General features: G+C 34.7%; 1 protein-coding gene and 1 non-coding gene across 3 annotated transcripts in view; one reads left to right on the plus strand and one right to left on the minus strand.

Annotated features, from left to right (window-relative positions):
- Positions 1–3,425: 3,425 nt before the first annotated feature.
- Trnae-cuc (transfer RNA glutamic acid (anticodon CUC)) lies at positions 3,426–3,497 on the minus strand. Its single transcript has one exon. It is a non-coding gene; the product is annotated as a tRNA-Glu (tRNA).
- A 141-nt stretch (positions 3,498–3,638) lies between these two features.
- LOC140045501 (probable E3 ubiquitin-protein ligase HECTD4) overlaps positions 3,639–25,050 on the plus strand; it is a 36,471-nt gene continuing 15,059 nt past the window's right edge. The window contains exons 1-40 of one of the 2 annotated variants that reach the window (XM_072090434.1): positions 3,639–4,590; positions 5,073–5,293; positions 5,627–5,874; positions 6,624–6,782; positions 7,228–7,405; positions 7,526–7,675; positions 8,037–8,150; positions 8,524–8,670; positions 9,171–9,546; positions 9,683–9,853; positions 10,517–10,637; positions 11,098–11,277; positions 11,543–11,764; positions 12,107–12,174; positions 12,410–12,602; positions 12,922–13,041; positions 13,125–13,393; positions 13,524–13,667; positions 13,983–14,157; positions 14,327–14,437; positions 15,034–15,122; positions 15,437–15,621; positions 15,741–15,852; positions 15,963–16,095; positions 16,533–16,699; positions 16,954–17,242; positions 17,647–17,840; positions 18,199–18,479; positions 18,898–19,075; positions 19,378–19,456; positions 19,597–19,784; positions 20,182–20,317; positions 20,404–20,592; positions 20,931–21,095; positions 21,442–21,617; positions 21,773–21,992; positions 22,323–22,484; positions 22,855–23,006; positions 23,696–23,930; positions 24,449–24,722. In XM_072090434.1, coding sequence (XP_071946535.1) covers positions 3,887–4,590; positions 5,073–5,293; positions 5,627–5,874; positions 6,624–6,782; positions 7,228–7,405; positions 7,526–7,675; positions 8,037–8,150; positions 8,524–8,670; positions 9,171–9,546; positions 9,683–9,853; positions 10,517–10,637; positions 11,098–11,277; positions 11,543–11,764; positions 12,107–12,174; positions 12,410–12,602; positions 12,922–13,041; positions 13,125–13,393; positions 13,524–13,667; positions 13,983–14,157; positions 14,327–14,437; positions 15,034–15,122; positions 15,437–15,621; positions 15,741–15,852; positions 15,963–16,095; positions 16,533–16,699; positions 16,954–17,242; positions 17,647–17,840; positions 18,199–18,479; positions 18,898–19,075; positions 19,378–19,456; positions 19,597–19,784; positions 20,182–20,317; positions 20,404–20,592; positions 20,931–21,095; positions 21,442–21,617; positions 21,773–21,992; positions 22,323–22,484; positions 22,855–23,006; positions 23,696–23,930; positions 24,449–24,722 — 7,675 coding nt within the window. In that variant the 5' untranslated portion in view covers positions 3,639–3,886. The remainder of the gene's footprint in view (positions 4,591–5,072; positions 5,294–5,626; positions 5,875–6,623; positions 6,783–7,227; positions 7,406–7,525; positions 7,676–8,036; positions 8,151–8,523; positions 8,671–9,170; positions 9,547–9,682; positions 9,854–10,516; positions 10,638–11,097; positions 11,278–11,542; positions 11,765–12,106; positions 12,175–12,409; positions 12,603–12,921; positions 13,042–13,124; positions 13,394–13,523; positions 13,668–13,982; positions 14,158–14,326; positions 14,438–15,033; positions 15,123–15,436; positions 15,622–15,740; positions 15,853–15,962; positions 16,096–16,532; positions 16,700–16,953; positions 17,243–17,646; positions 17,841–18,198; positions 18,480–18,897; positions 19,076–19,377; positions 19,457–19,596; positions 19,785–20,181; positions 20,318–20,403; positions 20,593–20,930; positions 21,096–21,441; positions 21,618–21,772; positions 21,993–22,322; positions 22,485–22,854; positions 23,007–23,695; positions 23,931–24,448; positions 24,723–25,050) is intronic. The other variant, XM_072090435.1, reaches the window with a different exon arrangement.

The raw sequence follows: 25,050 nt of genomic DNA on the forward strand, positions 1-25,050 counted from the left end.
TCAATGTCAAAACAATTCAACTACAGAAACTACAATACCATTGATAATTAACACCAGCAGGAAACCCACTGACACCTAAAAATACAAAATTACAAGAAATAATAGAATTGGTAGGAACTGTACAATATAAAATGAATTGCGGGCAACAACAATGTAGACCTAACACTATAATGAGATAGATATCAATCATTTAGTTGATTGATATGAACATTACTCGCCTAGAACATTACATCTGTGTGCCCATGCTCTTTTAACATAGTGCTTACAGTAACAATCAAAGACATTTGATATGGAATCGACGTCATACATATAATGATAGTAATTATCAGTTCCACCTAATACAAGATTTAATTTGGTGTTCAGGTCACCAGAGATACAATTTTCCCATACATCTAAATGATTGATATCGATTAACATATATTCTAATTTGGTATATTCTTCAATCCTTATGCCATTGAGTTGGTTACATGTGAATAGAAAATGTTGAATGTCTTCTAAACCATTCTTACACATTTTACAGATACCATCATATTCAGGAAGCCACTTACAACTCCTGCCTAAAGGAAGGGTGTTAGAACGTAGTTTGAATTTGAGGCTAGATCCTAGAAAGTCTACAATCCAATAAATATTTTTCAAGGCACGGATTAGACTTAATAAGAGAGTATGTCTGGAGTGACGATTTTCTTAGCATTTCACTTTTCCAAAGTGCAATGTTTGTGTCATGCATCAACTCTTTAAATCTCTTAACCCAATGACTATCAGGGTCATTGCCAAGGTAGGAAGTTCCGAAAATTGAGTCGATGTCCATATTAATAGACGCACACGTCTTAGCAAAACTGGGAATTAGTTTATAGAGTGGTTCTACATTTGTAGTTGAACTTAGACACGTATTAAGCATAAAGTTAGGCCAACGGTGTTTATCCATGTTCATTAGGCCTACATAATTAATAAATTTGGCTCTAGATATATCTTGAATAATTGAGGGCTAATTAAGTAATTAGCTCCTCCTACTGAGTTAGATAAACAAATTAGCTTTGATGGAATCCGATTGTTTATTGAGTGTAGGTTTTATCTCTTTGATCCACAACATCTCCTTAATTAGGCAATCAAACTTATTGTTACATTTAGATAAGACTCTAAAGTATTCTGAGATATCACCAGTTATGCCATGTTTTTAATACTTTTGTTATGTTCATTAATGTGGTTGTAAAGGTGTCGGCAAGTGTAACACAAACCGCATTGAAATTTGTACACACCGCATTGTGAATTAATGATTCTGGGTTTCATTTCTTTAGGTTTTAAGGTATCTTACGACTAGTAAATACTGGTAAAATATCATTTTCAATCTTCGCACTAAGTTGTTTAAGTTGTTTAGTAACCGTGTTCCAACAAGTTTGATCCTTGTGCGGTAGTAAAATCCTAATAGGCTGGGGAGATTCATCAGTTAGCATATCTTTATTAGACTAGGAGTCACACAAGTATTAATGGATTGGTTGAAAGCCTTAACAATATTACTAATAAGATCTAAAGGATAATTCAACTTTTGAAAAATCTTTGTTTACATTATCAACCTCTGATAGGAAAATGTCATGCGTAGATGACAATTTGTAGGCCCTATTAAGCATTGTGTGAATTAGATTACGTTTATGTTTGATATCCACATGGCTATCATAATGTAATAATAAGCCTTTATTGGTGGATTTCTTATATACTTTGGTTTCAAGAGATACATCGTTTTTTGAGATAGTCATACCTAAAAAATGTATTGAGTTATCTCTAGAAATTTCCATTGTAAAATCAACGGCATCGTTTGAATTGTTCAAAGTGTTCAAAAAATTCTGTGTTGAAACCTGGTTTGGCATGAATACGATTGTGTCATCAACGTAACGAAGATAGAACTGCGGCATTTTCCCTGTTGCTTGTAAGGTATCTTCAATGTAACACATGAAAACATTTGCCATCAGTGGTCCAAGCGGTGAACCCATGGCTACGCCATCAACCTGCTCGTATAGATCACCATCATATTGGAAAAGTTGATTTTTGGTCGCAATTGTAAGTAGGTCCTTAAGACCTTGTTTATCGATAGATAAACCGTGTTCAATGTTAAACCAGTCATCTTTAAAGGCCTTATGAACAAGAATGTTCAATTAGAAAATATGATTGATATGGGGTAGCACATTCTTATTTAAAACTTCTAGTTACATAAAAAATGTGTGTCAGGTGTATGACTTTTTCTAACTTTGGAACACATTCATTGCCTTTATTTCATTTACTTAAAATATTAGATATAAACAAACTTTATACTGTATGTACTGTACTCTAATAAACAAAACCATATCAGTTCAATAGATAATATCTGATGGATTAACAATATATAAAACATTGTAAATTATAGATTATTCTTTTATATACTTAAATAAAAGTAATTCTTTAAGTTGTTTAGAGAAAGCAAATCTAGATGTAATTGTTCGTAATTTTCTAAAGGTAAATTATTCCAAATAACAGCACCAGAAAAAGAGATTCTAAATCGTCCACAATTAATACGACAATGGGAAATGGCTAAATTAAAATAATGATTAATTCTTGTATTATATGCATGATCGGTAGTTTCAAAATAATCTGTGAGGTAATCTATTATTAAATTTAGAAACACATACATTATGTTATGTTATGTTATGTTATGTTATTTATTTATTATTCAAAATTTTGTTTTTGTTTTTGACGTTATCAAATTGTTTTATTTATTCTTTAAGTTCTGTTATTTATTTGTTAATTTCGTAGCTTAAGTTAGTTAAGATTTAAAAGGTACCAAGCTTGATTAGCTCCGGCTATATCTTGGTTACCTTTTGTATTTATTGTTTGATACAATAAAAGAAAGAAGAAGAAGATAACTAATATATAATGAAACTACTTAGGCCCTAGGTGGGAATAATACGGCAACTATATTTTTACCAATAAATACATGCATTGTAGTAATTAGATAGGCCTTCTATAGTTTTTCTAACCATTACTGTATAACCAATTTATACGGCCAAATTACATAACATTTTGTTAATAAATTTTGTATAATTATCTTGATTCTCATTTAATAATTATTTATTTGATAAAATTACTAAATCTTTAACTGACTATAATTAATTGGATAAATATTTATGGAATTAGAAACGATGTGTTCTAAATTAGATCAATGCTGCTGCTGTTTTTAAATATTAATTTTTTTGTGCCTTGTGACACAACTTTGTTGTTGGCATTATTTAAAAAAATGTATAACATTTATTTATTGTTTGGATTGCCTGTTTTTTTGCCTTTTAAAAACCTGAAAAAAAAGTGAAGTTTCCAATAAATCATTATTTTTACTTTTATTATTAGAGATTATTAATAATGCTCAAAAAATATTATTAAATAAAAAAAGATAGAAAAATAAGTTCCCACACCGGGAATCGAACCCGGGCCGCGGCGGTGAGAGCGCCGAATCCTAACCACTAGACCATATGGGACTTGCTTAGGAAAAGAAAAATTAACCTATAAGACCTTTCACGTACACAATTCTGACAAAAACCTACTGAATATAGTTGATTTTAAATCAGTGTTTTTTAAAATGCATAATTGTATTATATCCTTTATATATTGCTCTATATAATTATATTTTAGCAAAAATGTGACAAATTGAAAAAAGTAGAGGGCGTTTGATGTTAATTAACATCTATTAAAACGCGTTACATTATTTGCTGACGCATTTCTGTTGTTACACAAAAGAGGTCATCCTGGCTGGAAGATCAAAACAATCAAGATTTATGAAGTCAAATCAGAACATAAATATGTAGGATTTAGGGTAATATTAACCCCTCTGATCTGATTTTTTTGCAGATTAAACTATATTAGAATAATGGCTACATCTAGTAGCGTTAATGATAACACACAGTGGCTATCTATAAGTGAAGAAACACTATTTTTGCACAATGGTTTACTACGAATTCTTGACCTGGTCGAGCTTCCGCAGCAGGCTACTGATAATTCTGATAGCCAAGGCACCGAAGCGAACGAGAATGATGTTGTGTCATTTGATTCCAAAGATCCAAAAGAGCTTACCGAAAGGCTTCTAGCTGTTTGTGGTACTAATAACAATGTATTCGCATACTCTAGACTGCTTGATTACAGGCGCAATGCATTAAAAGGATTGTGGAATGCGCAACGACAACTCGCTGCTACGTCGGAGAAAGCAGTTGAAAAAGAAGCAGCGAGCCAAGAGGAAACATTTAATCTGCTTAGAAAGCAAGGGTTGTGGCAACAAGGTGATACTGTCAGCTTTTCCAGCAGGGTTAGTCTTCTACTCGTCTTTCCTCTCCTGAAATCTCAGAGTGTCGTCGATCCAGCTTTGATCGGAACAACAACAAAACTACTCCTCAATTGTCTGCAAGACTGCCCTCCGTTGAGTCTAACGAAAGAACCGACAGATTGTCTTAATGGCTTGGAGAATCTCTTGTGCACTTGGCTCGGAGAACATTCTGAAGTTGAATCATTGCGTACGATTACAGATATTGAACAAAAAGAAAGTGCCGCTGCAGCACTTACAGCTCTAGCTTGTGCAAGGTGTGTTTAATTTTAAATTTATTGCCGTAAATATAATTTTCATGGTATATTTTATAAGTAGTGGAGCTGTAGCTGGTTAACGTGCTTGTCTTCCAATCCCAGGGCCCAGGGTTCAATCCTAACCTACAGTGTAGTGCCAGTGTTGTAACTCACGACTCCTTCACCTCTACTCCTAAAGCCTAAAATGAGACTTTATAAGCATGATTTTAATTTTTTTAATTTTTAGAGGATAAAAAATAAAATTAATAATAATAAAATAGATATTGCACCTGTTTTACATATGGTCAAGTATTTTGAACAATAGATTAAAAACATTCATAAAATTATTTTAAAAAAAAGTTACATTCATTTATAAAATAGTTTATCCATGTAATTAGCAAGTTACTCGCTGTTGGATGCGTATGAAATAAATGGAAAAAAACACATTTTTGTTTGTAGCATTACAAATATTTAATCAATGTTTCATTTGCTATTTTCAATAGAGGATCTATAAAAACCCTGATTCACACGGTACACCTTCTACAAAAGCTGTCCAATGAAATCAAATCGTTACCGGTTGCAAAGATTCTTTACAAGTTACTACAGCTGGCAGGAGGACCAGGATGTCCGTCTTCTCTGTTGGGTACAAAGCATATTTTGTGTTGGGGATTTGAAGATATGTTGAGTATTACAGAAAGAGGCAGTGACCAGGATAAAGATAAAGGTATGAGGCATGATGTTAATTGTCTCAGGATTATAATGAATGGAAATACCATGAAAGGATAACAACAAGGATATCCAGCTGCCATTCGGGTACTGAATACTTGTCAGTATTCCGTACGAGAGTGATGTGACACTTTTTTTATTGTTTTTGTTATTTTTTTATTTATCTGTTTTTGTATATCAAACATAATTTCTATGTATAAGTTAAAATGCAAATGGCAATAAATGGAAGTAATTTTCCACTAATGAATGAATGTATAATCTATCATTCACAGACTCAACCTTCATGCAGATTATATTTTTACCGTTTACTTTAAATACTTTTATTTTACAGAGAATGAGTTTGGTAGAAGTGTTGGAAGTGATGGTAATTTCTTATACGTGACCGGATCATGCGGACGCGGTATTGCCAAGATCGGTACCGGCCTCCATGGTACTCTAAGGGGATATGTGTACACTACGAACCTGGAAGTAGACTCAGGATGGGTGGCTTATGGCGATGGTTATCTTGTTCATAGGCCTACCTCATTTGATGGAAAGAGTGGAATACTGTTTACAATGGTAGATATGAATACATTAAAGGTAAAGGTCAAAGTAACTCTCTTGCCTCCAATTATATTAGTCCAAATATCATTTTGTTAGTAGTGAGTGGCCGAGCGGTTAAGACAGTGGAACCGTAATCCAGCCATAAAATCGGCAAGGGTTCAATGCTCACTTGCTCCAAGGTTCTGGTGGTAGAACAGGTCTTCTCGGATAAGGACTATAAACTGTGAACACATCTAGCTCATATGCACTTTAAAGAACCTAATACATATTTCAAGATGAGTGGGGGATTACCCTGGTATACTAGTTCACACTCAGCCACTGTGTTGTGGACAGATGAGAGAGCGCCTTAACGTGGCTGCACTGACATGACGTGACCCGTAGGGGAGAAGCACGTAGTTGAAATGTGTGAGTCCACAGTGCATTGAGACCATTTGTATTATGCCCTATACAAATTTAACACCATTAACCATTTTAATTAGTTAAACAACGAAATCCATAATGTCGTTAATACAGTCATAAATATTCATCTATCCAGGTAATAGCATATGAAATAAAGTTTAAACTTATATTGTTTAAAATTTACTTTATTTCCATTTAAAATTAAAAAAAATATTGTCAAATTTTTAAGAAATGATGAACAAAATGCATAAAAATGTGTTGCACTACCTTTATACAAAAAAATTGATAATTTTTAGGTCTACATTTATAGGATGAAAAATATATTTTTTATTGAGTTTACATTAATGGCAAAAATTCAGAATTGATTTGTAATTTTTCTTCTTAAGATGAAAGAAGTGGTAACATTTGAACAGACTTGTGAGATTGCTCTGACTGTATCCCTTTGTAGTGATGGTCTGTACTTCTATTGGATATGGTGTCCAGCTAGTGTCGTAGACAAGAATGGCAAAGGTCAAAATGTTTACTTGGAAGTGTTCAAAATACAGGTATTTAGTAACTGTATATCAATTTTTTGTTTGGTTTGTATATTTAGGAAAATTGCCAAGGATAACCACAAGCGAATTCATTCACTATCCTTCTCAAAGGTGGCAATCCTGTTCACAAGACAAACATATATGCAACATGCTCTACATAAACAAAGTCTTATTACAAACATTTTATTAGAAAAAATCCTGACATGACAGGACTTGAACCCAGGACCCTTGGATTGGTAGCCAACTCCACTCCAAATCATCAATAAAACATTGTTTCATTATCACAGATGTCACCATCTTTGTTATTAGTTTATAAAAAAAAGAGCAATAATCTATACAAAGATTAATCTGTCCATTGTCCAAATCCATTCAATGTATAGGGAATGTATTTGGGTGGTTTAAGGTTTGTCTACCATCCCAAAATGAAAGGTACCCATAATAATGTTAATATTTACAGAAATCAGAAGAGAAATATCAAGCAATACATGTACAACAGCCAGTAATACTGCAACGCAAAGATGAAGGAACGAAGACAGACACAAACACTCTAATGGCAAGACTACGTAACTATCGTTCTACTACCATGGCATTGGTTGCTGGTAGTCCTGTGCAGAATGCTGCTAAAGATGATTTATGTAAGCTTGATATTCACGTAATTAAGGTTTACTAAAAAACCTTTTATTTGTTTTGTTTATTGATCTTCCAAACCGCAGGATTTATAACAAGCTTATAACTTCTATGAACTTCTCTTACAGCAAACACCAGTTGTGGTTTAGCGTTAAAGGTGCTAAGAAAGTCTCCAGTGTACGTCTGTGGCACTAACGTGGTGATTATAACTTCTCCAGTTGGCGGCAGTAGCGCAAGTTCTAGGTTTGGCCCTGGATCAACTCTGAGCAGCAGTAGAGGTAAATTAACTTAATTGTTGTAGTATACAATAGTAACGTACAACAGAACAGTAAGACAGTAGAACCGTAATACGTTGCCATAACATCAGCAAGGGTCAGCAACAACTCTTCTTGGATAAGGAATATAAAATCATAGTGTACACATCTAACACATGTGCACCTAGTACAAAATGAGTAGGGGTTACCCTGGTGTACTAGTACACACAGGGCCACTGTCACACATCATAACTGGGCCATTTGAGGTAACAGTCTTTGACTGAAGAGGACATAATAAAAATAACAACATTAATACACATTTTTTGGAAATTAAGATCCGTTTTTATAACTTTTAAAAGTAGTAAATCAGTCTTGTTTTGTCTAGCATTGTGTACAAACCATATATTTAGTGTATCAAATGGTAACTTCAATGTAAGGGTTGATTGTACTGATGCTCCAGCCTGTGCTATGGCAAGAGGATCAAGTGTCCAGTCTATAGGTAAGATATCACATTAATTGTTGATTTGTGCTTATTAAATAGTGGAGCTGTCCAATTCTAAAGTCCAATGTTCAATCCTGACCTGGGTGGAACTGTCTAAGCCTCAAACAAGACTTATTTTATAATTATAGTTTATCCATCATCATGTACTGTAATAATGCAAACATTTTAATATCTCTAAACATTTAGTTTAAATACTGATGTATTCTTAATTCATTACTTAATATCTGGTGTTCAGACACACAGACACGTATCATAGCTCAGCATGAGGGCTCCTTGATTGTCAGCATACGCTGTTCAGGGTCACCCGCTATCAATAAAGTGAAATTAAAAATGAAAAAGTGTTTATGGTTTGAATAAATTGTGTCATTAGGTGTTTGTTATGATGTGGTGAATGACATGATATGGACATGTTCAAATGATTGGATTGATCAGTGGTACAATCCTGGACTTAGAGCTCCTCATCATGTTCATCGGCAACTTGGAGTAGAACCACTTCCTCAGCTGCAACCGCCTACAGGTTATTGACCTCTTTATTATCTGTTTTTGTTGCTTACTTTGTTTGTTACAAGCATTACACACAAAATAATGAAAACAAAGTTACACTGCAGATAGAATGATGAACAGTACATAACATCATGTAACAATACACGTTTGAGTGTCTTAATTTATATCAAAGCATTTGCTTAATTCCCAGTAATATTATGCTTAAGCTTGAAATACAGTTCATTTATTATGGAGTACCACACAAAGTCTGTAGAGTGTTAGAATATGTGATAATTTTGCTATAAGTGAATAGCGGTTTCCTAAAGCCTTGCCTACACTATCAAACTTTATGTGACAAAAAAAATGTGATGTGCCCATATATGGACATGATGTCATATCACTACCATATTTTGGCATATTACTACTGTATTTTGGCATATTACTACTGTATTTGGACACAATACACTTTTTTTGATAGTGTAGAAAGAGCTTAAGAGAAAAGCTTTACTTACTTACTGTATAACATTCTTCCAGAAGATTCGTTGCCAATATCTGACGTGATTAGCCAACTTCTTCTTCACATTGGAAGTACATGCTGCCATAAAGCTCACAGTGACCTCTTGATGACCTCTCTTGGACGCATCCTTCTTGGACAACAAGTTGTGGACATGCCATTCCTAATTCGAGTCTACCAGATCTTGAAAATTGCCCTTGATACCGGTAACATGCAGACGGCACAGTGTATGTTGATGGTATCACAGGTAGTGATTAAATCCTCTATGTTCAAAAGAAAGACAGAGGTTGAGATACAGCTACTGAAGAACAATCGAGAAGCTCTCTGGTACATCTTGACGGCTAATGATGATCGTATTACAGAAGGAGCACAGAGAGAGGCCTGTCTTGTTCTTAGGTTAGTCTCTGGCTAACTTACTATTTACAGTAGAACCTAAATTAGTGCAATAAGTTAAGAGAATGAGTGAGAATGTTCAATAATGCCAGCATAGCCACTATAATGGATATAACTTGTGTTTCTTATTAAATTACAGTGCTGGGCTGACTGTTCTCTACCCAACACAACAAGAGCAAACGTCATTGATTCACCAGCTGTTAAGTTGTAGTGACACCACCCCGGCATTGAGTAAATTAAGTGATGTACTACTGGTGAATTTATCTCAACAATTAAGACAAGAATGGAATGATAAGGAACAGCCTGTCAAGTAAGATATTGTTTAGTTTTGGATTGAGAACACAAATTTAGCATCTTCTTAAGAATTGAACTTAATGATACTTATTTTAACTACTACAAAGTACTGTACAACCAGAAACTTTCGCGACATGAAACTTTAACGAATTGGTTACATCGGCCATTTTCGCGACATAAAACTTTCGCTAAATTGAAAAATAATGTACCAGTAAATTCTGTAACAATATCGTGTATGCGCGACCTTTGTGTTATAAAGACGCTAATGTGTAAGCTACATAGGCCTATTGTATGTTCTAAAAATTATTCTCGGCATGACATATTCACGAATTTCACACGAGTTTAATGTGTACAAAAGTTGCTTGTTTTACAGTATTGCACCAGGAAGCTATATTTATTCTTACTCCTATTCTGAACTAATGTTAAGTACGTTGAGAACAATTTGTAAAAATATAGGGGAAAAAAAAAACTGTATACAATAATTTAGTTTGTTGTTACCATTTCAATGAAAAACACTATGTTCAATTTATCCTAAAGCTCTGTCTACACTATCAAACTAGTTCAATAAAAAAAAGTGTGATGTGGCCAAATATGGTAGTGATGTGGCCAAATATGGTAGTGCTATGACATTTGATAGTGTAGTCAGAGCCTAACATATGATTCTTCTTTTCAATCGTAGGCTAAGTGATGAATTAGTTAATTATATTTTGAGGATAACAGTGAAAGAATCCTGTATTCTGCTCAAGAATTGTCTAACATTACCTGATGACGAGTTTCAAGTATTTCTTGCTGGCACACCAGTAAGTTTATTAATCTTTACATTGATGTTTGATAAATATTTCTTTTTAATGAAAATACAAGGCCGTCTGAAATTTTCAGTTTTCAACATCAACCTCAATTTCCCAGCCCAGATCGTTGTATTTTATATTAATAATTATATTTAAAGCATCTTTAGCAAGTTCAAACCCAGTGTTATACTTATTCTTGATTCTTGAAGCCAATATAACTTTTTTTTTTATTTTTGTTTGATCATATTATTAAATATCTATGGTGCATACGTTACCATTTTATATTTACAATTTATGTGATGTTTACAATTTATGTTATGTTTTATTTACTCATATGTATTTATAATTGTCTTTTATATATTTATAATTGTCTTTTAATGTAAAGCAATCAATTAGCTGCTTTATATTTTTTACCATAATAAATAAATTTAAAAAAATTATAGCAAAGTGATTTTTCTCTTTTTAATTGCAGCATGCATCACCATGTCTTCAGTATATCATGGGAATACTGACATACCAGACAAGAAATTTGATCCTAAGCTCAACAGAATCAGAGGCAGCTGTTGAAGACCAAGAGAATGGCAATTCTTCACTAGAACCAGAGTCATCGTTTCTAGGCCTAGCTTCCAGCATTTTGAAAGGCAGTGAAAAGGTAACAGATAATTCAAAGAAATATCAACACTTCACTCTGAAAAGAACTGTTGAGTATCTCGATGTTTCGATCAATATGCTTTGATCGTCCTCAGTAGTGAGAATGCAGAAAGTCCAGGAAACTGGGAATATAAGCGAAATAGGGTGGTACTGGTGTGAAAGCTAAAAACAATAGCAATTACAAACCTTCAAACAATGTATGTATGTATGTAACATTAATTCAAACTGGTTAATTTAGCACCTGAAATTCTCTTCCCTTGTTTCAGGTTTTAGAAGTCCTCCTAGACGTTGTTGGTAACCTGGTAAATGAAGAAGGCAAGACATCAACTAGCAGAATAGAAGGACTGGAAAGAGTGTTGAAGGGAACTGTATTAGGGCACCTATTGCCGCTAATAACCACCTCTCTAACGCATCCCAAGTTGTGTTGTCTTAGCGTTGTAAAACAACTGATGCCTCAACTAGTACAGCTTGTTCTGTTGAGCAGTAAGGTGAGATGTTATATAGTTAAGCTCTGTCTACACTATCAAACTAGTTTGACAAAAAAAGTGTGATGTGCCCCAAATATGGGAGTGATATGCTTAAATATGGTAGTGATATGACATGACATGATGTCTATATATGAGCACATCACATTTGTTTGTCACATAAAGTTGGATAGTGCAGACAGAGCTTTACATTAGGAACCAATTCTATGCTGATTCTAAACAATGTCTCAAATGTCTCTGCCTGGCTCAAATGTCACAATACATGGTTTCATCTTATTTATTGTAAAGTTACCTTGTGTCATTTTGATTTACAATTTTAGAACTGTGTTTTACTTTCTCTAATAGGTTGCACTCTGCTTGAAGAAGTACATTGGAAATTCTGATGATTGTTCAGGGAAACTCTACACATCCAGGTATATACATGATATAATTGATGATACAGTAATTGGGTTTACTAAGGTGCTCTATAATTTGACTCTGATTACTATTAGCTATTGCATACCTAGAAGGAGGACAGTAAAGAATATCCTGCTGTAAGTGCACACCAGTGGCAGATCCAGGGCCTAAGTGCTGAACTTAAATTAATGCCCTTTCTTTGTCCTGTGTGCACAACAATTACACTGTATTTGTTTGTTTGTTTAATTGTAGTACATCTGAGAGTAAAAGTGGATTCCTGGGTGGTTTCAAGATTCCTGCTCCTTGGTCATCTGGCAAAGTTGTTGAGACAATTCATCCTGTGCGGGACAACTATAAGTTTAGAGAAACCATCCACATACCAGGTGCACGGTGTTTGTACCTTAGATTTGAGCCCAGGTGTGCGTCGCAGTATGACTATGATAAGGTACGTGATACCAAAGTATGAGGTTGCCGTTTTTCAACTTCAGTAGCTAATAACGTTAAACCGATTTTCCACCAGGCGGATTTGTTCGCGTGAATCGAAAGTGACAGTTTATATGCATACGTAGAGAGGGAAAAATACGTAAGATGGAAAAATAAATACGCATGCGTATAAGCTGATGATTTTTTTTTTTTTTAAACAGAATAATAGTAAAACTAATAACAAGGATGTAGGTGCTAAGTGCTCAATGATTTGTTTAATCATCAAAGATCTAGTTTATATAGTTTATTTATTATTTAATCAATTTTGATTTGTATTATAGGTTGTTATCTATGCTGGACCAACATCTAGTTCAAGAAAAGTGGCCGAGTATGGTGGGAACACATACGGATATGGAAGTAGAAGTGTGCTTGGTTCTGGTTGGCCTAAAGATCTTGTCAAGGTAAACATACACTTTTTAACTTTAATTCTATTGCAAAAAAACGAATTTAGCCGGTCCTAAATTCCCTCTCTAATTGTTTGTAGGTTGAGGGCAGCACAGTGACTTTCACATTTGAGATGCGTAGTGGTCGTGAGCACAATACTCCCGATAAGGCATTGTGGGGATTTAGCTGTATGGTGAGGGCGCACGAAAGTTCAGAGCTACCATCCAATCATCTTCCATTTATTGTTGATATTGCTCTTGGCCTAGCAGTGCTGACCTGCACACACCTACATGTATTGTATGATGGGCCAAAGGAGACAAAACATGAGAAACAATGCCAACATATTTTGAATTCTAAAATATTACGCAGGTAGGTACACATGCTCTATTTCATACCAGAGTTTGTATTCTGTATTTTACATAAGTTAAAGTTTATCAACACAAACTAATATTTTTATTTTAAAAAAAGGTATTATGATTGTTATATATTAATTTGTTAGATGTGTATGGCAGACATCATCTACTGGTGCTAAAGCTTTCAAGATTCCAGCCCCTGTGGCACGCATTCAATTGTCTAAAGATGTTCTGCAGAGACTTAAGAAGTTGTCAGGAAAAACAGAACCAACTTTAAGACCAAGTGCTAAGTAAGACCTTCAACTTTTCTAAATTTGTGGACCTCCAACCTTTGTTTGGATGTCTTCGTTCCATGTCCAGTGCCGTAACAGCTATGAGCACTCACTGGAGCTTTCGGGAATCCCTGAGATGTGCCCAGAGAAAAAAACAGGCATTAAAATATGCCTAAAATGCTAAAAACTCCCAAGGTCTCCAGCATTGGAACTTGGAGGGCCACTTAGGTTTCCTAAACCAGGGATCTCAGGCCTTTGCGTTACGCCACTGAGTGGTCCTCTCCTTTTCTCCAGTCTATTTACATGCTTCTCTATATTAATTTGATGTTGCAGAGAAGTTATCCAACCTGAAGTGCTACAAGAGGTAATCCTATCAGCTGTTATCAAACACCTCAACTTACAGCACCAAGTTCATTCACACTCGGAGGAAGATGGGGAAAGAATGAAACTAATAAATACCGTTCAAGAAATCTACAAGAGAATTTATGCACTAGAACGTCAACTGCAGGTTAGTATTAAATTGAACATTGCACCAGCTTATGAAAAGACATGCTTTTGACCATATATAGGCATATCATCATACTATAAGAGAATATACTAACCATATTAGGAGTTATGCTTGTGTATAACTATTAGTTTGAAATATCTTGACAATATGAGTGTATTTATGTTTGTAGGCCATGTGTGAGTTGGAACAAAAATGGAGAAATGATGTTGAAGAAATGAAGAATTTAGAATCCGCAACTGAGAACTACACTCCATTCTTTGCTGATTATCATCACCAGGAGGTTTGTTACCTACTTTCTGCAATTGTATTTGCAATTATGTTAATGTAGGTAAAGTAAAAGACAAATGACTGGATCAGAGATAATCATATCAAATGATAGAATTAGATCAGACATCCTTACAAACAAAATTATCTGATTTCTAAATTGAATTGTTAAAGATGTATTGTCCCCCAAAAACATGAAAAATGAAGATTAATTAAATCAGACTTTGAATATGTTATTTTATAGTTTTAATAAAGTCACTTCCATAGAAAAAAAAAGAAAAAAATTATGTTTACACTTATAAAATGACAAAATAAATGGTTAAATTCAACCAAAAGTCCACTGGCTGGCAGCCAATTTGACCATTGTTTTGCTTTAAATTACAGTTTTTTTCAGGTAAATACATTTTTTTTCGATCCTATGTTTGGTCAAAGTGGATAACTATTATGTTACATTAAAATGGCATATTCAACAAAAATTTTTGTTAAGAATTATTTTTCCAGGGGGTCTTTAATCAACATATCTGTCTAATTTCGTATTTTTTTCTCATGACTATACAGTCCAATACATAAAGTTCAGTGTTATTAAAAGTGTCTACTATCTTTTCTTTTCAGACTAAGTTATATGAACTTGAGATGCTATGTTACATTATTGATGTACCATTGGATATTATAAACCAAGAAAAGTCAGTCAAAGTGCTAAGGTATGCAATAGCTAATACATATTAATGTACTAGTGTTTTTGCCTATTCTGTATATTATTTCAGGTTAACTGCAGTATGTCCTATGTCTTATGTATATGTTTGTCCTGTTGAACATGAGTGAAGTGGAATAGTGGATGTGGATTACAATCTTGTTTATTTTTAATTACTTTATATGTAATTTTACTTTCTATGGACCAGAGATTCCAAATAAAAGATTGAATGAAATGAATAAACAAATGTGGTCTCAGGTCGAATTGAATTTCAATATATATAAATAATCTCCTCATTAACTTTCTGTATTCAATATGTTGCAGAGAGAAACTTGAAAAGGAAGTGAAAATTAGTGACATTAGACCCAAACTAAGCAGAGTGAAAGCACTTGTTGCTGGAATTATAGAAAGAGCCGAATTACTGTTACTTGTTACTATAGCAACCAGAAAATGCCCTCCAGAAGGAATATTAAGAAGTGTATCTGATAGCAATGGCCAACAAGTGCTCGGTAAGGCAGAGTTCTGTATTGCATTCAAAAACAAAAACATTCAAAATAATTTTAGGATTTATGTACTTATAATATCAAATAATACACTAATATTTTGATGTTCATGTATATATTTTTAGCCCGAAGTGTTAGTAAAGATTCAAGCAAGAAATCCAGTGTGTCCTCTGCTTACTCACGCAGTGTTTCTGTTCCATCTGGGCTACGACAAAAAACACAGTCACGATACCATAAGTAAGTGAAAAGTAAATCCTGCCTTGCTCAATGCCAAACTTAAGTTTGACATTGCTACATGAGCCTTTGTGAATAATTCAATAAAGTAAGTTTTCATATTTTAATCAAAGGCGACTGGAAAGAGAAGGTTCCGTTTCACTGTTACAAGATTCAGTATTAAAAGAGGACCAGGAAGGCTTACCTGCATACTTAACATTTCTAGATGACATTCTTACATTTATTGGAACCAATCCTGAATGCACTGTGAGTTATTTTATTATTTTTAAATAACTGATGAGATCAAGTTTATAGATTCTTTCAGTTTTGCTTCACAAGTAAACCGTACGCTTTCTACGACCCATGTTAATAGCATCCATGCTTCATAGTATCACACTTCTTGGTGCTGCAAACACAAACAATTGATAAATTAAAACATTTTTAATTTTGTTACAGTACATATTGCGAAACAATAGCATCATGCTGAAACAATTTGTATTTCAATGAAAAATTTGAAACAAATATATCATTGGAAACATCACAATTTAGCCAAAAAAATATATATATTTTTAGCCCGAAAAAAGGTGTAATAAACATATAGAAATAACTAATTAGCTTTCTTAATATCTTAAAATCCACTTTGTGAGGCACCTCTGTGCAAAATTTAAAAAATATCTAATGACATGAATATTATTTTTATGTAGGTGTCATGCCAGACATTCTTAGCAGCTGCTAAGGTACGGCAAGAACGTGCTGAGAGTCGTAAGCAGGCTCTAGGACACATACGAGAACTTCTCAATGCAGCTTGTAGAATTGGAGAGGGTACACACTTAATTGTAGCAGTAACATTAGTACTGCAACATGGACCAAAGTAAGTTAGCTAACCTCTCATTTCATACTGTACTTTATAGAGTTTTTTTTTTAATTATTAATCTTTTATTTTATAAAAAACAATGTCACATATCACAAATATCATATCTCGTGGCTCATGGCCAAATTGCACATGATTTAGGAAGCGAGAAAAACAAAATGAAGAATATTGGACTACAAGCAAAATGTTTTGTTTTACCAAAAGGGTCTTTTGTAAAACCATTGTTCATAATGCCATTTTGTATTTATGTATAGAATTAGAGAGCTGTATTGTGGGGGTATGGTGGAAGACATCCGACAGGCCTTCTTGGAAACGATGACATCAGTGGTGAAATTAGCAGCTATGCAGCCACTGGCATGCGGCAATAGTATAGCACTGTTATGTACAATACCATACACAAGAAATGAGGAACAGTGTTTAGTAGATAGTGGTCTAGTTCAACTGCTTGATCAACTGTGTAGCCTTGGCACGGCTGACACTGGTGGATCCGCTATGCAAGGGAATAGGCTACATGTTTCAACTCTAGCATGGGCTGGCTTTCAGGTACACAATACTCATTTGTTTGTGGTAAAACCATATGAAATTGACAGGAGGGTTTTAAAAAGCAAACGGTACATTTACAGGTAGTTTATTGTAAGCATTTATTGGATTGGTACTATATGTACAGTATATATTTGCCTTTAAAAATGTAGTAAGAGGTATAACAACATATTAGTTCACCTTTGACCTTCCATAGCGATAGTCTTTTGCATCGATATAATTTGCTGGACGGAAGTGAGCAGGAAAATCCATCTTTAAAGTTGCCCATCCAGGCTAAAGCTTATTTTACCCACTCACAACGCCTGAAAGTATTTACAGATAAATTATCAAAATATTTGTGCCAGTCAATGCAAGTTGAGATATAGTTAGCGAATGAAAATCTAAATTATGTAAATTGTTCATTCTAGGTGCTAGCTAATCGCTGTGTATCCTGGGAGAGTACTGAGGATTTACCACATGACTTTGGCCACACAGGCCTAGCACGGCATGTGTCTGCTCTGCTAACAAACCATTTAGCAAGGGCAACTGATAACAAGGGAAATGAGGCTGCAGGGAGTGAGGCCCTTCAAGAAGTGCTTTCACTGCTAAACGATTTATCAAGGTGAGTTATATGGTAGGAGCTAAACCATGTTTCTGTCCAACCTTTTGTTGTTGAGTGTGAGAAATGGGAGAGCATATAACAGTCTCAACAAACAGCGTAAATTAAAACTCCTTGAAAAGAAAATAGAAAACGATTTATCAAGGTTAGTTATATGGTAGGAAAAGAAAAGTCAATGTGGACCTTACAAAACACCTTTCTTCCATACATTACATTGTGTTCAAATCGCCTACTCTAACTACATGTGTATAACGTGAAAAGGTGTTGATTGGTTGAGTGGGCTTGTATCATAACGCTGGTTGGGGAAATACAAAAATATATATATATATATATGATAAGCTACATGTTTTATTTCCTTTAGGAGCCGAATGGGACGTTCAATTCTAAGCCAACCAGCTTGTGTCTCAAAGCTTCTCTCACTACTACTAGACCAGCGTCCTTCCCCCAAGCTGGTGCTCATTATCTTACAGCTATGCAGGGTAGCATTACCTCTGATGAATGCTGATGATTGTGAGAAGGTAGAGTTACCTCCTTGGGGTCAGGATGTGACCTCATTTGGAGGTCAGGATGAGGCCTTGTCAGATCCACCTGCTAAAATTGCGAGTTTACTATTAGCTAAACTTGGTGACTACATTGTTCCAGGTAAGTCTTGTTGATTGGTAAATGTGTGAGTATTTATATGTGATACTAAAGAAAGACATTCAAATGTCAAATATTATCTAGTCAGCAGTCTAAAACTCTGTCTCTACACTATCACACTTACTGTGACATAAAAAATGTGATGTGTCCATATATGGACATAATGAGTCATATCACTACACATCAGATGTTTGACAGAGCTTAGGACTGAAGTTTGATTTAATTTATATTCAATTTGACAGGCTTCCAGACTACTGCAATAGTTGAACCTTGTGCTTCATATCACTACCATATTTGGGCACATCGCTACCATATTTGGGCACATCACATTCTTTTTGTCAAATTAGTTTGATAGTGTGGACAGAGCTTAAGACTAATATTTGATTGTCAGATGAAGCTAATTTGATATTACATTTTACAGGCTGCCAGACAACTGCAATAGTTGAACCTTGTGCTTCTACACCTGGTTCTGCCTCCAGCAGTTCCAAAGTGTTGTCATGTGATGAGGATAACGCTGACATGTATGAGGGACAGCTTTCAATATTTGTGCACAAGAGAGCTGATCAAACATCTCATGAAGTCATACAACCTTTAATAAGGTGATTAAGAGAATAAAACATTTTAAAACATTAGGGTTGTAGGGCTGACTATGATATACAGTCTTTCCATACATTACATTGTGTTCAAATCGCCTACTCAAACTACATGTGTATAACGTGAGGAGGTGTTGATTGGTTGGTTGGGCTTGCATCATAACGCTGGTTGTGCCAATACAAAAATATAAATTCTTTAAGAGGGAATACATTATCTAGGGTTATACTGACTATGCAATAGAGTAAAAAGAAAGATTCAATCTTGGAATTGTTTATTCAGTATTTTAACATTATTTTAAAACTTTTAGTGCTGATGGACGTCCATTTCGCCTCGGAAGTGGACCAAACATGGAACGAGTTGTTCGAATGGATCAAGAACTAAATCGAGTAAGTGTCTTTCTACAGTATTTTTGGTGTTGGGGAACACATGGGGAACACGATTAAAAATATATACAAATAAATTCATTCTGTACAATGTAGTACAGACTATATTTGTTTATGATCTAAAAACACTTTTTTTAAATTAGAATGGTAAAACTGAAGTGTTAACAGATGAAGCCAGAGTAGCCATGAGACGTGCCGCACGTTGGGCTCAATGTGGTCTGGTCCTAAGCTCATGCCCTCCTGTTGAGAACACTGCCACTGATGCTGGCCGCGAAAAAAAGAAAGTCAACTCAGAGTCAGTTTGTAAAGAAAGAAATACTGAACTGGCACGGTATGAATATTTCTACATCAATCATAATAAAAATTATTGAGAACTGGCATGGTATGGATTCTTATAAATGGGAAACATGGGGGAAAATAACAAAAGAATATTTGTGAATTATTTGATATATGAATATGGATATTTTCTACAATGAACAAAAGTGTAAACTCCAATGTTAAAATACACTTTAAAGCACTATCAAACTTTATGTAACAAACAAATCTGATGTGCCCATGTATGGACATGGTGATGTCATATCACAAACATATTTGGGGATCACATTTGTCAAACTAGTTTGATAGTGTAGACAGAGCTTAAGGAATAAGTCAACACATTTCTCGCACAAAACTGATTATTCCATACCATTGCCAAATGATGATAACCTGTCACTTATGTTTTGTTGCAGGACTGACCCTGTACGTCCATTCATCAGTGGACATGTAGCCAACAGCATGGCTGCAGAGGTCATTGCCCTTTTACATGGTCTTTTAACTGCACCAGAATCTGCCGCTGCTCAAATCTGGGCTTCAGCTGTAGAGAGGGTGAGTATGAATAATTTTGAATAAATTAGAATTCAAATAAAAAGCATGCGAATATTGTTCAAAAATGTTTTTATTTATTTGAACAGGTTTTGTCACATTCACTGAGCTTGGTTTCTACCTTGACAACAGCATTATCAACGCACATTGACCTCTTGACCTCTCACCCACAAGGTGAGATGATTGAAAGCCTAATGTCTGTCTGTCGTCAAGTGGTGGCAGCATTCTGTGCTCTTGGTGGGTTTAAAGATAGCATTAAAGTTGGATCGCAAGTTGAGGTATGCTTATGAAATCTTTCATAAAATAAAATTATTATAATTCCAATCTTGATTGTTGTCTCCATGGTTGGGGCTTAATATTATTTGAGTCAAATAATATGGTTGGTTCCATTGGAATTATTTATACGTTTCGTTTGAAATTTTGTTCCTGAACGGATTAGGCATCGCCATGCAATTCTTTTAAAAAAACATTAAAATCACACCTCTTTTCTGAGGCATATGAAATTTATGGATAAATAAAAGAAATCGGATTCTAAATCAGCTACAGTATGTGGTTGCTAGTGCCTTGAGCACTTTTAGTGAATATGTGCGCTATATAAATTATTATTATTATCTAGGTAATTGGAGACGGTGCCAGCAGTATTACCGGTCAGGTTATAAGCATATCAGAGCAGCAAGGTATTGCCACTGTGAACTTTGACACAGCTGATAAAGATGGTATACCCAGATATAATGACACGTTAGAAGTGCCTTTATCACGCTTACAAACACCTCATGCTCAGGTCAGTTTCCTAAAACAATTTAAGTTTAGACTTGTTTTTAAGCCTACACTATCAAACTAGTTTGATGTGTCCAAATATGGTAGTGATATGCCCAAACATGGTAGTGATATGACATCATCATGTCCATATATGGGCACATCACATTCTTTGTCCCATAAAGTTTGATAGTGTAGACAAGGCTTTAGAAACTATTATTTATTTATTTATTCTGTCTTTATACTGAATGACACTGTCAGTGCTAAAGCATTGATTTCCAGTAGAGAACATTTACAATAATAATAAACTACTACTCATATCACAGTTTGTATTCTCTAACATTTTTAAAAATATTTTTTTCAATTTGTAGGTGTTGTCTTTGGACCAGTTATCAATGACTGAGAAGGTGGTATCTGCGTTACATGCCCTCTTGTTGCCCGGAGGTCAAGGGGCACTATCACCGCTTGAGATCCCACTACCCACTGTTGGGGATGGCAGCAGTATCACTATGGCAACTTGCAGGGTATTGGCAGAAATAAAGACAAGGTAACATTCTAAATATTCTGTGAATTAACTGGATGTCCTGCAAATTGTTTACCTGGGATATGAATAAGATTTGTGAAAAGGAATGATAAATTTACCAATAAAATATTTTTTAGCATTTCTTGTTCAATTTTTCTATTAACATTCAATCTATATAGGGCTTCTATTGTATTAGCCACAAATATGAAGAACACAGCTTTTGCAGCAGAATTTGTTAAGCCATCATCTGCTCCTCTGGAGATTCTACGCTCACTGTCCAGCCAGTGTCCAGCAGGTGACCGTTTGCCCGTGCTAGCATCACAGTGTGAACGCTTAAGAATGTTGTATCGTGATTGCGCCAGACCTCCGCCACCACCGAGTAAATCTACAACAAGACCTGTAAGTTGTCATTCTATTTGTAATTTAAACATCAACTTAGGCCAGTACCATCTGATATATTTACAGTATGTTAATTTAATTCTCGGATAAAGACTATAAACCGTAGGTCCCGTGTACACATCTAGATCATGTGCATTTGAAGAACCTAGTACATCTTTCAAGACGAGCAGGGGGTTACCCTGGTGTACTAGTTCACACACAGCCACTGTCACAAACTCATCACATGTATTTACACTGGCCCTCTGGGAGAACAGTCTTTGACTGAAGAGGCTAATCAGTATATTATATCTTTAAAATAATTAATAATAATAATATATTTACTTTGTGTAGATGAAGGTGATGACTTTTGACCCCACCAGGACATTTCCTCCTGTGTGTGGCTGTCTGTTGTCTCAGGATTTCACTGAACTCAGCTTTTTGTCAGACCTACTTTACAGTACAAATTACCCACGAGGAACATTTGTTTATGCCAGCCAACCAATTCCTAGCATGGTATGTTGGCTCTTGTTTTATTTTTTTTTTAAATTGAATCGCATACTAAACTTATTTGCATAAAAATGTTATTTTACTAATTGATTTAATCATAATTATTATTTTTCTCATTTATTTTAATTTATGGAAAAGTTTAAAAAAAAAGTTTATTGAATATTCTGTACAAATAATTCAATTCTGTCTTATATTAATACATATTCATTCATTATTCATTTATATCATTTATTTTCCATATTATACAAAATACAACAAGTTGTTCAAAACGTGGAGATTAAAATGAAGCTAATAAAAATGAATGTGCTAAAAACACAACATAACATAATACAGTACATCAAGATACAATATTTTGTTTGTGTCTCCTGTTTTGTAGGCCCCATCATTTTACTGGGAGTTAAAGTTGTCTTTGTTTGGGGACAGTGGAGAGGAGCCTGGGCCTTGCATCTCATTTGGATTTGCTCCTGAAGCTGACAGGAGGCGTAGCGGGGCCTGGACAAACCCTGTAGGAACTGTACTCTTTCACAAGTAGGTTGCTTTATTATCAGAATTACAGCTATTTGTGATCAGGATCACAGCTATTTGTGATCAGAATCACAGCTATTTGTGATCAGGATCACAGCTATTTGTGATCAGAATCACAGCTATTTGTGATCAGAATTACAGCTATTTGTGATCAGGATCACAGCTATTTGTGATCAGAATTACAGCTATTTGTGATAAGAATCACAGCTATTTGTGATCGAATCACAGCTATTTGTGATCAGAATTACAGCTATTTGTGATCAGAATTACAGCTATTTGTGATCAGAATTACAGCTATTTATGATCAGAATTACAGCTATTTGTGATCAGAATTACAGCTATTTGTGATCAGAATTACAGCTATTTTTGATCAGAATTACAGCTATTTGTGATCAGAATTACAGCTATTTGTGATCAGAATTACAGCTATTTGTGATCAGAATTACAGCTATTTGTGATCAGAATCACAGCTATTTGTGATCAGAATTACAGCTATTTGTGATCAGAATTACAGCTATTTGTGATCAGAATTACAGCTATTTGTGATCAGAATTACAGCTATTTATGATCAGAATCACAGCTATTTGTGATCAGAATCACAGCTATTTGTGATCAGAATCACAGCTATTTGTGATCAGAATTACAGCTATTTGTGATCAGAATTACAGCTATTTTCTAACTGTTTTTTAAAGCAATGGCAGAGCTGTACATTACAACGGTTCAAGCTTACTTCAATGGCGTAGTGTACGTCTTGACATAACGCTTAAAGGCGGAGATGTCGCTGGTATAGGTTGGGAGAAGGATAAAACATCAGTACGAGGCAGTGAGAAAGGTCGTGTCTTCTTCACATACAATGGACGGAGGTTAGCTACATCATTAGAAGATGTTGCAGCCGGTCTATATCCAGTGGTTCACATTCAAAAAAAGGTACAATACCTTGTATTCTATAGCCATCATTATGAACTATTGTATTTATTGATTGATCACTTTATTTCAGAATAAATATTCTAACACATCAGGCAATGAACATTAATTCTAAACCGCCCGGTGATATACTGAAATTTAATTAATTAATTTGAAACGATTAAGATGAGGAAATCTGTGAGAATGAGAAAAAGTCGGCCCAACCGAGACTCGAACTCAGATCGCCTGCTTGATATGCAGATATCCTAACCATTAGACCACCATGTATAAAATAGGATTTTCTCCCATTTGGTGAAGATATTGAAGATCCTAACAGATAGTTCGTAGTACACCTATCAAGATCATTTTCACTATTCAAAACTCTTATTCTAAAACCATAGACGCACTTGCGAAGTCTTTCAAATTGTTAATTGATATTTTTGTTTACATTGTTTATTGTGTTCCCAAAGTTTGTATCGGAATTTATTTTAAGTTAGTGGGTGGGATTATACTCGGTCATGGGATTATTCTTTTTATTGCAGAATACGAGAATCCGAGCCAATTTTGGTTCACATGCATTTGCGTATGCAGAAGGCTTACAGCACTACAAAGCTGCGGAGGGCTGTTCAGACTCAATGGAAGAAATAAGTGCAAACTTTAGGGTTCTACCATTTCACACAGAAGAAGAAAGTGATAATGAAGGAACAACACCCACCAATCTAACTGCAGAGCCTATAGGAGATTCCAAAGCAACACCATTAGCTGTTGTAGCAGCCAAACCTTGCAAAATAGTGGAATCACCTTCACAACCTCAAGGTAAACAATTGTTATGTAGATTCTATACACCTGTAAATAATGTATTAAGCTCTATGAAACTTTATGTGACAACAAAATGTGATGTGCCCATATATGGACATGATGATGTCATATCACTACCATATTTAAGCATATCACTACCATATTTGGGCACATCACACTATTTTTTATAGTATAGACAGAGCTTTAGAAGGTGAAATTATAACGCAATCAATTTAGAAAATTACCTAATTTTAAAATTGTATTACAGAATAAAAAACACTGCATACTCAACTCCAAATGAGTTTGCTTTTTTTTTAATGGATATCAAAGTTTACGGAATATTTAA

This window comes from Antedon mediterranea, chromosome 3, assembly GCF_964355755.1.
Source record: "Antedon mediterranea chromosome 3, ecAntMedi1.1, whole genome shotgun sequence".
NCBI lineage: Eukaryota > Metazoa > Echinodermata > Crinoidea > Comatulida > Antedonidae > Antedon > Antedon mediterranea.